The following is a 15,473-nucleotide window of genomic DNA, read 5'->3' as shown; positions in this document are numbered from 1 at the left end:
CACCTAAATTGAGCAACTCTTCAAAATATTCCCTCCATCTGCCCAAGGAATCCACAGGATTCACCAGCAGTTTTCCTGACCTGTCCAAAATACTTGTCATTTCCTTCTTACCTCCCTTTCGAAGACTGCTAATTACACTCCAGAATGGTTTTCTAGCAGCTTGACCCAAAGTCTCCAACCTGTTTCCAAAGTCTTCCCAAGATTTCTTCTTGGATGCTGCAATTATCTGTTTGCTTTGTTTCTTTCTTCAACATAACTTTCTCTGTCTACCTGAGTTCTAGTATGTAGCCATTTTTGATACGCCTTCTTTTTCCTTTTACAGGCTGCCTTGACTGTGTCATTCTACCAAGCTGTTTGCTTCATCCTACCTTTACACACTACTGTTCCAAGACATTCTTTAGCCACTTCTAGTACTGTGTCCCTGTACCTTGTCCATTCCTTTTCCAATGACTGTAATTGACTACATTCAACTAACTGGTACCTTTCTGAGATTGCTGTTATGCACTTGTGCCTGATTTCCTTATGCTGAAGTCTCTCCACTCTTATCCTCCTACATATGGACCTGACCTCATGCACTTTAGGCCTCACAATACCAATTTCACTGCAGATTAAATAATGATCAGTGTCATCAAAGAATCCCCTGAATACACGTGTGTCCCTCACAGCCTTCCTGAATTCCTGATCTGTTATTATATAGTCAATGACAGATCTGGTCGTACAAAATATAAATAAAAAGAAAATCATGACTGATAGCAGAATAGTTATTTCATAACAGACCCATTGCTTTTATAGCTGCAGACCTTTTTAGTGCTTTATTTGTTTTGGATAACTTTGGACTTGTGCCCTGCTTCATGTGATTATACTTGAGTTGCATGTTTCCACATTTAGTGTTTCAGTTTATTGTTCAACCTAAAAATCTGTGTGACATTGGCATGAGAGACGTAAGTGAATCCATTGGAAGCGACAAGAGTTGAATGTACTTAGACACAGATGGAGTACCCAAATTATAATTTCTCGTTTGTCACCAATGTAATCATATGAACCACCATATTCATATTTACACACATTAATGCCCCCTTAAAATGTCGTAGAGCTAAGAGGTATAGACAGGGTGTATATGCCCCGGGAAAAACATAGGAATTTTTTCATCTGGGAGAAACCTGGGAATCATTCGAAATTTGGGGAATTTTTTCATCTGGGAGAAACCTGGGAATCATTCAGAATTTGGGGAATTTTTCATAGTTTTAATCTACAGTTAATTTTTTTAAAAATTTTGACTGGTAACAACTTATACTCTTAACAAAGAATATTACTGTATCCCCCTACAGCTGAATAATACTGCAGCAATAAACCACAAATGAGAGAAAAATACCAAAATGAAACTGTAGTTCCAAAGGAAGCGCCATTTACAATGAAACACCTTGCACGCACAAGTGTCTGCCAACAGCAAAATGTGTCTAAGGCTTTAGGGCGAAGACTGTGCTGTACTTCGTAACAACAAACTACTTCCGATGAGTATGACGTCACTTGTTTACATTAAGTTTGTTTGAGCAGTTGCCAGCGGACTTGTGCACAGTTCAGTCACATATGAGCAGTACCTTCTCCCATTTCTCTGACTGCTTGAAGCCACATGCTAAACAGAATTTTTTTTTTGGCACGTCTAAGTTGCCAGACTTGTGCATGTGCAGAGCACTCTGAGTTGTACTGAGGAGGGGGGTACTCTCCATGTGACCCATGTTTACATTTAGTGATTTTGCTGTATCCTCTTCTTGTACAGCTCCCATGTCAAATGAAAACAAAACAGATTTCTGTGGCCTTGAGCTATCAAATGAGTTAAAATACATTCACATAATTATGGAAGGCCTAAATATATTATTAGTTTCAGTTTCCTGGTTTTATTTCATTTCCACATTTTTGGGAGTCAAGCAATAATTGCCTGGAAGAACAATGAACTTACTTTTATTAGTTTGCTAAAGAAGTTCAGTTTTTATTAATCTTTTCCGCTGAGGCAGTCAGTTTATTTGAAACGAAGCGTTTCATTCCACAGCACAGTCTAGTTCCTGCTGTTCGCTGAATTTCAAGTGCACATTTTCATCTTCTTGCACGTATGGCATTTTGCCATAACAAAGAACCAGTACAGTACTGGTACTCAAAGAAAATTTACATCCCAAAAACCACACTGAAAAGCTTACTATGAGGTTGGGGCCTAATTCATTGTGAATCTGGAGATAAGAATGTGCACTTCAAGCCGAGTTATACAATTTATTATGGTTTATGAACTTCCGATGCTCTTGGAGTATCCTCTGATGTCCTGTTTCTTTTATGACGTGATGTAAGATATCTTAATGCTTTATATGTACAAACATATGGGCATCCTGTACTATCCTAGCTGCCCAAGCTCAGTAACATTTGTTTTCTGCACTCTCTGGCAACTGCTGACTTGAACCTATTTCTAACAGGTCTCGGGAAACTATTGTGAATAGTGGTTTGAAAAGCATTACTTTCAAAGTAAATTTCCTCTTACATTACACATGAGAATGTGCAATTAATTTCTTAAATCACAAAGTGTTTGACTCTCGTTAACAACTTAACATTTTGAGGACAAGCCACTTAGAAGAATTTTGATTCCAGAAGACCAGACATTTATTTCATTATTTTAAATTTTACTCTCACATTTGTGCGATGCATCTTGCAGTGTAACACGTGCAAAAAAAGGCCAATATGCAAACGAAAGCTTAGCTTATTAATGTTAGAGATCAATATTATAAGAGAAAGCTTAGCTTTTCTTGTAGCTACACTGTGTATATTAATTTAAATCATTAACTTTTCCTATCTTAACAGTGATGTTGCTATTGGCTGAGTGCATCACATGTCCTATGCTCTGAATATGTGCTGTCATCGGCTGGCGAGATCGCATAACAGGAGCTATGACTGGCTTACAAAAGGGCATCGTAATCTCAGTTTCAATGCTTTGGATATTAACGTGCTGTGTTTGGTGGATTTGAATTTACACTTTTGTAATTACGAAAAAATGCTGTGCCATCGTAATACAAAAATATGCAGTGTATATGTTGCTGCACATCATCGAAAACCTCTCCCCCTCCCCGTCCCCTCCTGGATTTCGTTTACTAAAGTGGCAGCGGAAAGTTCTAAGCCGATGATGTATAAAATGTTAACCATTCAAAGGATTAACAAGTTTTACAGTTCCGTGGTAAAGTATACTGTCATCCGGGAAATCCAGGATTTTTTTTTCCTTGTCCACGTATACACCCTGACGGAGAAAATACACACATGGAAGCATAGAAGATAGTACAAGTTCCAAATTTTTCGAATTAATAAATTTGTTTATTTTCTTTCCAAATATGAAACTACTTCAATTTTAAGCGAATAAAGTTGGTTTGAAAGGAATGTTTATTGAGTTCATAGATCATATACATCCTTACAAAATTAAACTATCATGCTATGACAGTTCACAGGAGCCTTAATAATTGTTCAAATAATAATATACTCCTGCAACAGCTGCTTCAGACTGAGAATAATGATACTGGTTCGCCCATGAATTTAATGTGTAATTATGTGCACCCTCAGTGAACATGCCACAGCTTTTGCCTGCATAGATCATTCCACTTGTAATCTTACCCTCCCACACATCACCATTAAATTCCTCTTAGTCTGTTGATTATTTTCAAAAGCTTCGAGAGGCATATACAAAAGAAAAACTTTTACTTGCTTTCATTTTCTCTTCTTGTTGTTGTTGGCTCCAATTCTTGGGTCTAGTGTACAGTCTTGAGGCTGTAATTTTTATAACATTGCGGTTTCTTGTTCACCTGAGTAACTGATGAAGATTGGCCTGTTGCTATGAATATCTTTTATATCGCACTGACTTTCAAATTACACTTCAGATCATGAATTCACATTGTTGTTGACAAGATTAGAAATTTGTCTACTTCCATAAGAGGCATGCCCACTGCTCCTTACATTCTGTGGTACACACAATATTCCAAAGAGTTTACAAAGCAAAAGAGTTTGACCAAAGAAGAATCTTCGCTAAAATATATCATTATTTTATAAATGTCCAAAAATAAATTTAATAATTTGCTTTAGATTGTGCAATTAATTATACGCATTTTAAGTATATCAGAAATTTTGTAATTTCAAATATTTTTAAAAGAAGAGTAATTTTAATTGTACGTGCAGAGTACTAATAAATTTCTTTTTACGTATTTTATCCTGGAACATAACACATGAATACAAAATCATATGAAGTTCATTCAGTTAGACAGCAGATATAATATTCACCTATACAAGAATCGATAGTGTACGTACAAAGATGATGAGACTTACCAAACAAAAGTGCTGGCAGGTCAATGGACACACAAACAAGCACACACATACACACAAAATTCAAGCTTTCGCAACAAACGATTGCTTCATCAGGAAAGAAGGAAGGAGAGGGAAAGACGAAAGGATGTGGGTTTTAAGGGAGAGGGTAAGGAGTCATTCCGATCCCGGGAGCAGAAAGACTTACCTTAGGGGGAAAAAAGGATGGGTATACACGCGCGCGCGCTCGCGCGCTCTCACACACACACACACACACACACACACACACACACACACACACACACACACACACACACACACACTCACACACACACGTGTGAAAGCACCCATGTGATTTACCAACTGACCTGCCTACACTGTGAAGCTTTCTATGTGGGAATGACCAGCAACAAACTGTCCATTCGCATGAATGGACACAGGCAGACAGTGTTTGTTGGTAATGAGGATCACCCTGTGGCTAAACATGCCTTGGTGCACAGTCAGCACATCTTGGCACAGTGTTACACCGTCCAGGTTATCTGGATACTTCCCACTAACACCAACCTGTCAGAACTCCGGATATGGGAACTTGCCCTCCAGTATATCCTCTCTTCTCGTTATCCGCCAGGCCTCAACCTCCGCTAATTTCAAGTTGCTGCCGCTCATACCTTACCTGTCTTTCAACAACATCTTTGCCTCTGTGCTTCTGCCTCGACATGGACACAAAATTCAAGATTTCACAACAAACTGTTGCCTCATCAGGAAAGAGGGAAGGAGGGGAAAGACGAAAGGATGTGGGTTTTAAGGGAGAGGGTAAGGAGTCATTCCAATCCCGGGAGCGGAAAGACTTACCTTAGGGGGGAAAAAAGGACGGATATACACTCGCGCACACACACACATATCCATCCACACATATGGATATGTGCATGGGACAGGTTTTACACCGGGGGCGGTTACAAGGGTAGGAGCCAGAGGGGAGGGAATGTGGTTTGGGGATTTCATAGGGATGAACTCTTCCTCTTTCCAGAGAGGCAACAGTTTGTTGCAAAAGCTTGAATTTTGTGTGCATGTTTGTGTTCGTTTGTGTGTCTGTCAACCTGCCAGCACTTTCATTTGGTAAGTCACATCATCTTATATATATATATAAAGAGAGAGAGAGAGAGAGAGAGAGAGAGAGAGGAGGAGGCTGACCCATTACACCCTAGAAACCTGGACCGAGGCTGCCCTCGCCTCACATAAAAGTGTATCAAACCTTCCAACTTTTACAGGTTATCCATAAAATTTACAGAAATTGCAGCACTTTACAGTTTTAAGGACATACAGTGTCATTTTATGACTTTGCAGACAAAAGTGTGAAACGTTAACGTTTGATAATCACCCCAATGCCAGACAGTCGATTATTTGCATGGTTTGAAGCCTAGTCTACGATAGTCGATAACTCGTTCTTTGATGTAGTTGCTACTTTTAACCATGTAATGTTTCTGTCGTCATTGGAATTGAATTTAAAGCCAGGATAACAGTCCTTCCATGTGAATATTATGTGTCGACAGGCTTTGTTCCGTAAATTCTTTGTTCTGCTCCATTCACTTATTGTGATTTAACCCTCATTCTTTGACCACCTGTGGAGGTTGGCATCGTGTTCATTTAATGGTTTAAAACTTTGTGGGCTTTGACATGGTTCAGTGAAGTGCTTGACTGCTGTAGATGTTATAATTTTATGTGACTTTCAGTGATCCACGTTCCTTTCGATGTTTCATACATTTTGAGACATTTGTTCTCAGACATTTTCATACACTTTATTCCTATTGTAGGACTCGTGAATAAATCCAACAAGAAACAGTAGTTCCAGACAATGGAAGTATCATATTCCGTTGATTTTCTGTGCATACTAAAATCAAGAAAGGGAAAAAAATTGTGTTTTGCACAGTATGTGGGTGTGATATTACACGAAACGTTTTAAGTAATCCTGTGAAGTGTGGCAAACACTTAAGTTATGTTAAATGTTATGTTAAATCGAAGGAAGATAACAAGAAAATCAGCACCTTTTTTGCCAAGTCTGGAAATGTTGACAGTGGCGTAATTAGGACCAAGTATGTGTGTACTTCCTTTTTGATGGAACACGGTGTATCCTTAAGTGTAGCTGATCATACTGGTGCTTTATGTAAGAAGATGAACCCACATCAAAAGTTGCAAAGAAATATAACTGTGGTCGCATGTAAACAACATGCATTTTAAATAAAATGGCAAAAAATGCATCAACTTCAGCTGCTAAGTGCCTTGAGAATGGACCCTTTCCTTTGGCAATGGATGGAAGCAATAACACTAATGCCAAGTTGTATCTTGTTGTTCTTACATTGTATGATATTCCACAGGAGAAAGTAGTGAGCACTGTGCTATCCATACCAGCATTAGATAGGGATTCCACAGAGCAAAACATAGGTAATCTGATGTTATCACAGCTGAATTCTCATAACATACCAACTGAAAACTGTGTGGTTTTCTGCTTCGGCAATGCTCCTGTTATGATAGGACACAAACATGGGGTTTCAGCAGTTCTGAAGGAAGTTCAACCAGGTATTGCCATCATAGGTTGCATTTGCCACTCGATTAATCCAGCAGCTGAAAAAGGTGTTAGAAGATTACCAGTTTGGAAAGAGGATGAGATTCTCATTGGTATATTTTATTTCTTAGAGAAGAATGTCAGAAGGAAAGAACGCCTTCAGAAATTTCAGAGCTTTACAATAAAGAGGCAAAGAAAATTCTGAAGCTTGTATGCACTAGGTCGTTATCTTTAGGCAGATGTTTGGATAGACTACTGGACCACTACGATCTGCTTCTTCCTTTCTTCAAGGATAAAGTAATATTATGTACCCAAAACATTGTCACAAGTTTGACATCTTTCAGAATACCTAGAGTTGAACAAAGTGTATCCAAAGAGTATCAGAAGAAGATAATTCTTGATTCTGCTGCTACACGTGCCTGTAAAAGAATAGTACATTCTTCCAGATGTGACAAATCCATCCTAAAAAGTAAGACTTCTGCTGCAAAATGTGAGGAAAAATTGTTTATGTTCCTATCTACAAATTTGAACAAGGCCTTTTGAACATTCTTTCATGTGACTATTCCTGTATTTGACAAATTGAATGTTGCTCTTCAGACTTCTTCCCCTTAAGTTCACCTTTTATTAGAACTTCTAATGGATCTACTAAAGCAGTTAATTCACCAAGTTTGTTAAGCCCAAAATTGTCAAAAGTTCCTCATTGCTTGAAGCTGACTACAACTTTCATTCAAAATCAAAGAAGTGGTGTTAGTTAGTTAATGGCATTCAGACTTCTAACATAGTGAATGATCTCCTGGATACAGATAGACCCCTTTTCCTTTCATCAGTGAATGAGTACTTTTGTACTGCCTGTGACCTTAAGTTTCCACTTAAGGATGATGTGTTAAATGCATGCTCAAGTTGGTAGGTAAGACAAAATTGAAGACACACAGTTTTTTTCCATTCATTGTTTCTTGGAAGGGTTTCCTATCATGTTGTGCAAAGAAGAGAATGAAACTACAGGTGGAGTGATGAATGAGCTTCAGAGGCAGTTCACAGCTCTTCAGGTAGATGACAATTTGGCTGCAAATCAAGATGCTGCAAGTGTCAAGAATTCGTGGAGCCAATAGACTTCTTCAGTAGAACCAAATTCCTTGAGTAATGCTCTCTATTCTCACCATACCCCATAGCAATGCAGAATGTGAACAAGTTTTCACCCTTCTGAATAAAAATAGAAAAGAGTCCATTTCCAGATAATCTCTGGAGTTTATTTGTATTTTGTAGACCAGGAGCTGCAGTTCCTAATATGACAAAACAGTTTCTCAAGACTTTTTGCAGGAAGCTAAAAAGGCCACAATTACGACTTTAAAGTTGAACTAGCATGTGATTTGCAGTGTGTATTATTGTATTTATTGGCTGTGTTACATTAAATGAGTTTTATTGTGCAAAGCCTTTTTCAATTATCATGTATCTGTTTACCTTATCAACAAAGTCCTGTTATGTATGCATAAAGCAGTACTCACCATGCCTCCCTGCTGTTTAACATGGATTTCTTCTTGATTGTTATGTTCATCTACAAATCATTGGCCTATATGTAAGTAGATATGATTTCATTCAAGTAATCTGTTTAAAGCATGAATTAGTGTATTTTGTATCACAGAAGTATTATTATTTTCGTCAAGGCGGGGTATGTCAAAAACTGTTAGATTTTTTTTTGTCGCACCTGAGCTTTACTGATAATCCTATTCAATAATTGGCATGTATTGTGTGTGAACAGTAGTGCTTGGGCATTGTTGAATAGAACAGTGACAGTGTCTGCTGTAAAAGATGCACTCAGTCCAGATTGATCCTGAGAATCAGCAATTTCTGAGGACTGTGACTGACTTATGTCATACAAGTATCAATAGTATTACCATTACATTGTCTGCTAATAAGAATTTACCCTCCTGAAGTTAAATATTGACCACCATTCCGTCTCATAATTTTATTATTTATAATATTGCATTGTGAGAATTCTGGACTCACTGAAATGTAATTACACAGCCTGACCAAAAAAAAAAAGTGGACCGAGCGAGGTGGCGCAGTGGTTCGACACTGGACTCGCATTCGGGAGGACGACGGTTCAATCCCGCGTCCGGCCATCCTGATTTAGGTTTTCCGTGATTTCCCTAAATCGCTCCAGGCAAATGCCGGGATGGTTCCTTTCAAAGGGCACGGCCGACTTCCTTCCCTGTCCTTCCCTAATCCGATGAGACCAATGACCTCGGTGTCTGGTCTTCCCCAAAACAACCAACCAACCAGAAAAGTGAAGCACCCAGAAGAAACGGTTGGATGCCAATGTAACTTCGTACACATACACGTCGTTGGCAGGTTTGTGAACGATTAGAGGTGCAATTCTCTGTGTCAGATATAACGGCCACCAGAGTGTGTGTGTGTGTGTTGTTCGTGCTTAATGCAGTTACTGCACCTGGTGAGTAATGCAGTTACTGCACCGTGTGAGATACTTAAGGAATGTGAACAGTGTCAGATGCCAAGTGATCAATTTGAAGGACACGGATATGGTTGTGTAATCACTAGACAGCATTATTAGCACCTGACAGTTTGAAATTGACATTTTTGTAGATCTCCACGTGGCCAGCTGTCAAACCGTGCAATATCCAGATTTTTTGGGCATTCAGATGTGACAGTGGCCTGATATTCGGCTTTATGGTAATGTGAGGACAGATATATTTGTGGTTGAGGTTCCAATCGACTACGTTTGACCACCCCTAGGGAGGACTGCCATATTGTGCTCTGAGCAAATAGTAATCCCTTCACGTCTGGGCCTGACACCATGAATGAGTACTGGACTCCCTGCAACTTTGTGTGCCATCCCACACCATTGGTCATAGAGTAGCAGCATCTGCAATAGGGAATTATTAGCCCGTACATAGTATGCTGTTAACGCCACAACAGAAATGGTGCATTAGGAGTGGTTCCACAAGTGGAAAGTGTGGACTGCCGATAAATGGTGTTTCATTACATTCAGGAATGAATCGTGGTTCTGCACTATCTCGGATGATCATTGGTGCTGACTTGGGGTGAAGTAGTCACTCTGAGGTCTGGGAAGCTGACCACAGCCAGAAGAGCAGCATGCTGGTCTCATGTCCCATCATATGGCTTGAGATTGACACCATTGGCAGCAGATGTCACAGCATTCGAGTGGTACTGAATTGTCGGGGTCAGTAAACAAAGATTTAGCTATAGCTTTCTTAAAAGCAGGACGCGGAAGGTTGTCCTCCAGTCTCAACAAACTGGTAAGAGATTTGAACTTGACTACAGTTACGTAAAGTTAGTGGTGCCATGAGACTCTTTTTCTGGATCCAACCCTTTCCCTGATGTATATTAGTGATCTGTCACTAAACATGATACATGATTAAAAAAAAAAATTCTCTTTGTAGATGACCCAGGAGTTACAGTGAAAGATGGGGAATATAATGTAAATGAGCTAGCTGATATGTCTTTTGAAGTCAAATTATAGCATAACTGCAATAGAACACATTACTTGTAATATTGGACACAAAAGTCTTGTGAAGGCGAAATCTTATTGTGGTCAGCTAAAGAACGTGTTAGGACTGACGGTAGATGACAAGCTTCTTTGGAAGTATCAGACAAGGGAAAGAATAAATTGCTAATCACCACATAGAGGAGGCATTGAATCACGGGCGCGTGCGCGCATGCACTCTCTCTCTCTCTCTCTCTCTCTCTCTCTCTCTCTCTCTCTCTCTCTCTCTCTCTCTCTCTGTACACTGTGGCCTGTCTGTCTGATGTGTGCAGCAATCTGCGAGGGGTGGGTAGTGAGGGTAAGTAGGTGGCATGGGCTCGGGATGGGGGGGGGGGGGGGGATATGCTGTACTTCTGGCTTTGGGTGCATGCAGGGATTGGATAGGACTCCTAGGTTCAGTGTTGGGAAGTTGTGCTGGGGGTGGAGAGTAAAGAAGGGGAAAGGACTAGTAGATGCACTGGCAGGACAGGAGGCACCATGTGTAGAATTGGAGTGGGAACAAGAGAGGGGGAGGAAATGGGTGAAGGACAGGAACTAGTGAAGAATGTGTTGTAGGGAGTGTTCCCACCTGCACAATTCAGAAACCCCAGAGAAGCAATCATTAAAGTGAAGCATATTACGTTGGGTGACGTGTTCAGAAATTAGGGGTCCAGCCTACTCTTGGCGATAGTTTGGCCGTGGCCATTCGTGCAGACTGTCTGCTTTCACAGGTGATCTTGCCTTTAGCAGCCATGTAGTCTACCGGCTAAACTGCAATCAATGTGATGATTTTTATGTGGGCATAACAGCTAACAACCCAAGCTCTAGCCGAGAGGCGGCTGGACCACGCATTTGCTGAACATACTACTCAGCACGATGTGCTTCACTTTAATGACTGCTTCATCAGCTTTCCTGAATTGTGCAGGTGGGAACTCTGCCTCCAGCATGCACTTTGCTACTGTAAGCTCCCTGGCCTCAGGCTTCACTAGTCTGTCCACCCCTGCACTACACATACTTCTATCCTGCCAGTGCAAATACTGGTCTGTTTTCCCTTTGTACTCCCCCATCCCTGATCATAGCCTTCATACACTGCACCTAGCAGCCATATCCTGTTCCTGCAGGCATCACAGCATCTTTCTTTCCATGCCCCATGCCCCCACCTCTACCCTACCCTCTCTCCTGCTCCCCATCACATATCATGACCTTGTTTGTCGTGGACTTCATTCACTTCCCAAGGACACTACTTCGGATTCGATCTGTTGCTGTAAGTTTCTCAACCTTCGCACGCAGCTTAAGTGCTGCTAGCCCAGCAGATAAGTGCCCTACTTCAGAAGGATGATTTCATCCAAAAGCATAAATATTTTAGCAGTCATTTTCATTTTGTCTCTCTATGACTCAACACATCCTCTGTGGTGGGTAACAACTATCCTTTCCATTTTTGTTCTTTACTTACTGTCATTCTATTATCTCGTATGATTGAATGTTTTTGGGCAACTGTAAACTAATCAAGAATATTTTTAGCCCAAAAAGGGCAGATCTACAGTGTGGGTTTGTGAATTTTATGCAAGACACTGTGTGAATGTCTCGAAACTTTGACTCAGATTGAACAACATCGGGGACAGGCTACAACCCTGTCTTACTCCCTTCCCAACCACTGCTTCCCTTTCATGTCCCTCGACTCTTATAACTGTACTTACACGTAGTCATGAATTTGTTGTTGATAATGTTAATTCATTCAGAAGAAAACTGTAACATTCATTCAGTGAACACTAATCAGAAAAACAATTTTCACTGAGATAACACGTGTGGCACAAAAACTTCTTCACTTTCTGAATAGGTTTCATTTCCAACAGGTTTCTGGCAGGGCTGAAAAGAAATCGAATGATAATCTCCAACACTTAAAATCTAAATTGCACGAATAATTTGTGCTGCACTCATACTCTGTGTGCGAGTTCCTCACAGTAGTAGAGAATTTTATTTTTGTAATGTCTTATTTATTCCTGAACTGTCTGCATTTTTTGTGCTTTATTAATTCTTGTTGTTGTTGTTGTTGTTTGTTTTACTGTATAAATTCTTTTTAATAAATTTGATGATGGCAGTTTACTAATATTAGCAACTGATAGTAGTAGTAGTAGTTGTTGTTGTTGTTCTTGTGGTCTTCAGTCCTGAGACTGATTTGATTCAGCTCTCCATGCTACTCTATCCTGTGCAAGCTTCATCATCTCCCAATACCTACTGCAACCTACATCCTTCTGAATCTGCTTAGTGTATTCATCTCTTGGTCTCCCTCTACAATTTTTACCCTCCACGCTGCCATCCAATACTAAATTGGTGATCCCTTGCTGCCTCAGAACATGTCCTACCAACCGATCCCGTCTTCTAGTCAAGTTGTGCCACAAACTCCTCTTCTCCCCAATTCTATTCAATACGTCCTCATTAGTTATGTGATCTACCCATCTAATCTCCAGCATTCTTCTGTAGCACCACATTTCGAAAGGTTCTATTCCGTTCTTGTCTAAACTATCTATTGTATGAATACTTCCAGAAAGGCTTCCTGACACTTAAATCTTACTCGATGTTAACAAATTTCTCTTCTTCAGAAATGCTTTCCTTGCCATTGCCAGTCTACATTTTATATCTTCTCTACTTCGACCATTATCAGTTATTTTGCTCCCAAAATAGCAAAACTCCTTTACTGTAGATTAAAATTGAAGAAACTGTAAAAGACTTCAATTCTTGTGTTTATAAAATTTCCAATCAACAGCGTGCAAACTGTGTAGTGACTTGTTGCAAGACCAAGTAGCTTTGGCTTGCGTGGCCCCATACAGCCTGGTAGATAGATAAATAAATAAAATCACTTAACTACCCTGTCTACTAAAGTCACACATACAAATTTCAACATTGACTCCGTTGCTCAAGAGGCCAATCGTAACAATTTGAACTTTAGCCCAGCCTTCTGTTGATTTAGAGATGGAGAAAAGTTAATTGTAGAAAATGCAGCCTGCATCATGACCACCATTTCCAGGTCGTGAAACTCTCAGCCACTTTCTTTCCTACATTCTGCCTTTCAGATTCATACTTCTTGCCCATGGGAGAACGAATGTTGCAAAAAAAGCCCCACCGACAGTCTAGGATTACGTTCTGGAATGATCCTTCCTCTCTGGAGTAATGTACGGCATACGCTGTTAAAGAAGTTACAACTGGGACATTGAAATCTTATTAACATATAACTGCCTATTTCTGCAGTTCTTTTCATTATAGGTAACTGCATCATCTGTGAAAAGTTACGAATAATATTGTCTGCAAGCTCATTAATATTCAACAAGAATGGCAGGAGTCCTCAACACATACATGGGCAAACCTGTAGTTACTTTTACCTCTATTGATGACTCTATAGGTTGGAAAAAAAGCTAACAGCAGCAGATGTCATACTTTTCTTAGAAACTTGAGAAAAATTATTGTATTTGACTTTTATATTTTTGTTAGTATTTAGGTGATACATTTATTGAAAAACTTGTTAACTGAAATGTAAGATCTTAAAAGATGTACATACTGTGTGCAGATGTCACAGCAATTGCAAGAGTCTGCCGAGGTGCAGAGCAAGATGTTGTCAGATCTCCTATTGGTGAGCACCGTCGTGGGACAAGTATCGACTGTACTGCTCGCCATCCAGAATCTCTTGCTCAGTGGCTCCTCGTTCTTTGGCACTGTGCTGTTCTTCACCGTGGCTGCAGTCGCCTTAGCAGCTCTCGGCCGAACGCATTCCGGTTCCAGTATGGTACCGCACATGTTTGCTGTGCTGTTTGCTGGGGCCATTGTGGAGACTGTTATTGCAAATTGGTTTGCTGGTAAGAGTACAAGAAGTATTTGAAGAAACTGTATATGTCTATTCCCGCTTCACTAAAAGCAGTGAAATGGAACGGTGTGGGATTCCCTTGTTAGGGGCTGTAACAGAGTTCTCGCTTCTCAGTTGAGTGTCGCCCTGATGAGGTTTGTAATAAAAGTTACCATGTTCAGTCTTGACAGTTGCCTTATTATCTTTTCTTGAAGCTAAGTGGACCTGCTACTCAGTTCCACTAATTATTCCATGTGGATTTCTTCACTGACTGCAGAGGGTTGAGGGATAAAAGAGAACTCACAATTAACTACAAAGTGATGTAACACCTTTTGAGAGAACTCGTTGCATTTTGTTGCTCAATAAAATGACTACACTTTTGGGTGAATGGATGTCACATTAACTCGAGTAACATATATGAAGTGATACACATTTCTGGAGGGTCCGCCTTTAGCAAAACAGAGTTTTGTTTTTCATCCCATACATGTTTCACTGCAGTTGCAGCAACCTCAGTGGTCTTTTATTTTATGGGTGTTAAATATAAAGAATGTTCTTTACTGTTTGTATACATGTAAATATTAGTTTTTAAATCGTAGTTACACATTTTTGAGGAAACACATTAAATTATGAATTCATACTTTTTTTACTACAGAAGAATGCTGAAGATTAGATGGGTAGATCACATAACTAATGAGGAGGGATTCAATAGAATTGGGGAGAAGAGGAGTTTGTGGCACAACTTGACTAGAAGAAGGGATAGAGTAGCATGGAGATCTGCATCAAACCCATCTCAGGACTGAAGACAACAACAACAACAACAACAACAACAACAACTTTTTTTACCACATGGTGTAGTTTTCCTTATGTGTTATGTTTTTACAGTGACTGATTTCTTTCGCAGTTTGTCATCTGCAACCATATACAACTTAATGTAGACAAGTTATTTTAGCAAAAATTATGATTTGTAGACTGTTATGCCTGTGCCTGAAATTAATAAATTCTATGTAGAAGCTTGTATGTGGGTGTGGGTGTGCGTCTTTGTGTTTGTATTTACATTATGTTCTGCTTACGTTTTGTGTTTTCATCTTCTTCTTCACTATGTTATTGAACTGTCACTGTCACTGTTTACCAGCTGTAAAAACAGACAAGATGGCGGTCAGTGGAACAGTTGAAGGTGTAAAAATAAGATGGCTGCCAGTGGAACAGTTGAAGGTGTACCTGGCCGTTGTTCTGAATCTTTCAGAGGTGTCTGTGCA

At 39.8% G+C, this 15,473-nt stretch overlaps 1 protein-coding gene across 2 annotated transcripts in view; it reads left to right on the top strand.

The window, feature by feature from the left end:
- LOC126425014 (uncharacterized) overlaps positions 1 to 15,473 on the top strand; it is a 124,506-nt gene that overhangs the window by 85,118 nt on the left and 23,915 nt on the right. For both annotated transcript variants that reach the window (XM_050087922.1, XM_050087921.1), the window contains exon 5: positions 13,945 to 14,230. In XM_050087922.1, coding sequence (XP_049943879.1) covers positions 13,945 to 14,230 — 286 coding nt within the window. The remainder of the gene's footprint in view (positions 1 to 13,944; positions 14,231 to 15,473) is intronic.

This window comes from Schistocerca serialis, chromosome 10, assembly GCF_023864345.2.
Source record: "Schistocerca serialis cubense isolate TAMUIC-IGC-003099 chromosome 10, iqSchSeri2.2, whole genome shotgun sequence".
In the NCBI taxonomy this organism is placed as follows: Eukaryota; Metazoa; Arthropoda; class Insecta; order Orthoptera; family Acrididae; genus Schistocerca; species Schistocerca serialis.
The sequence above is the reverse complement of the archived record's forward strand: the minus strand, read 5'-3'. Positions and strand labels throughout refer to the sequence as shown.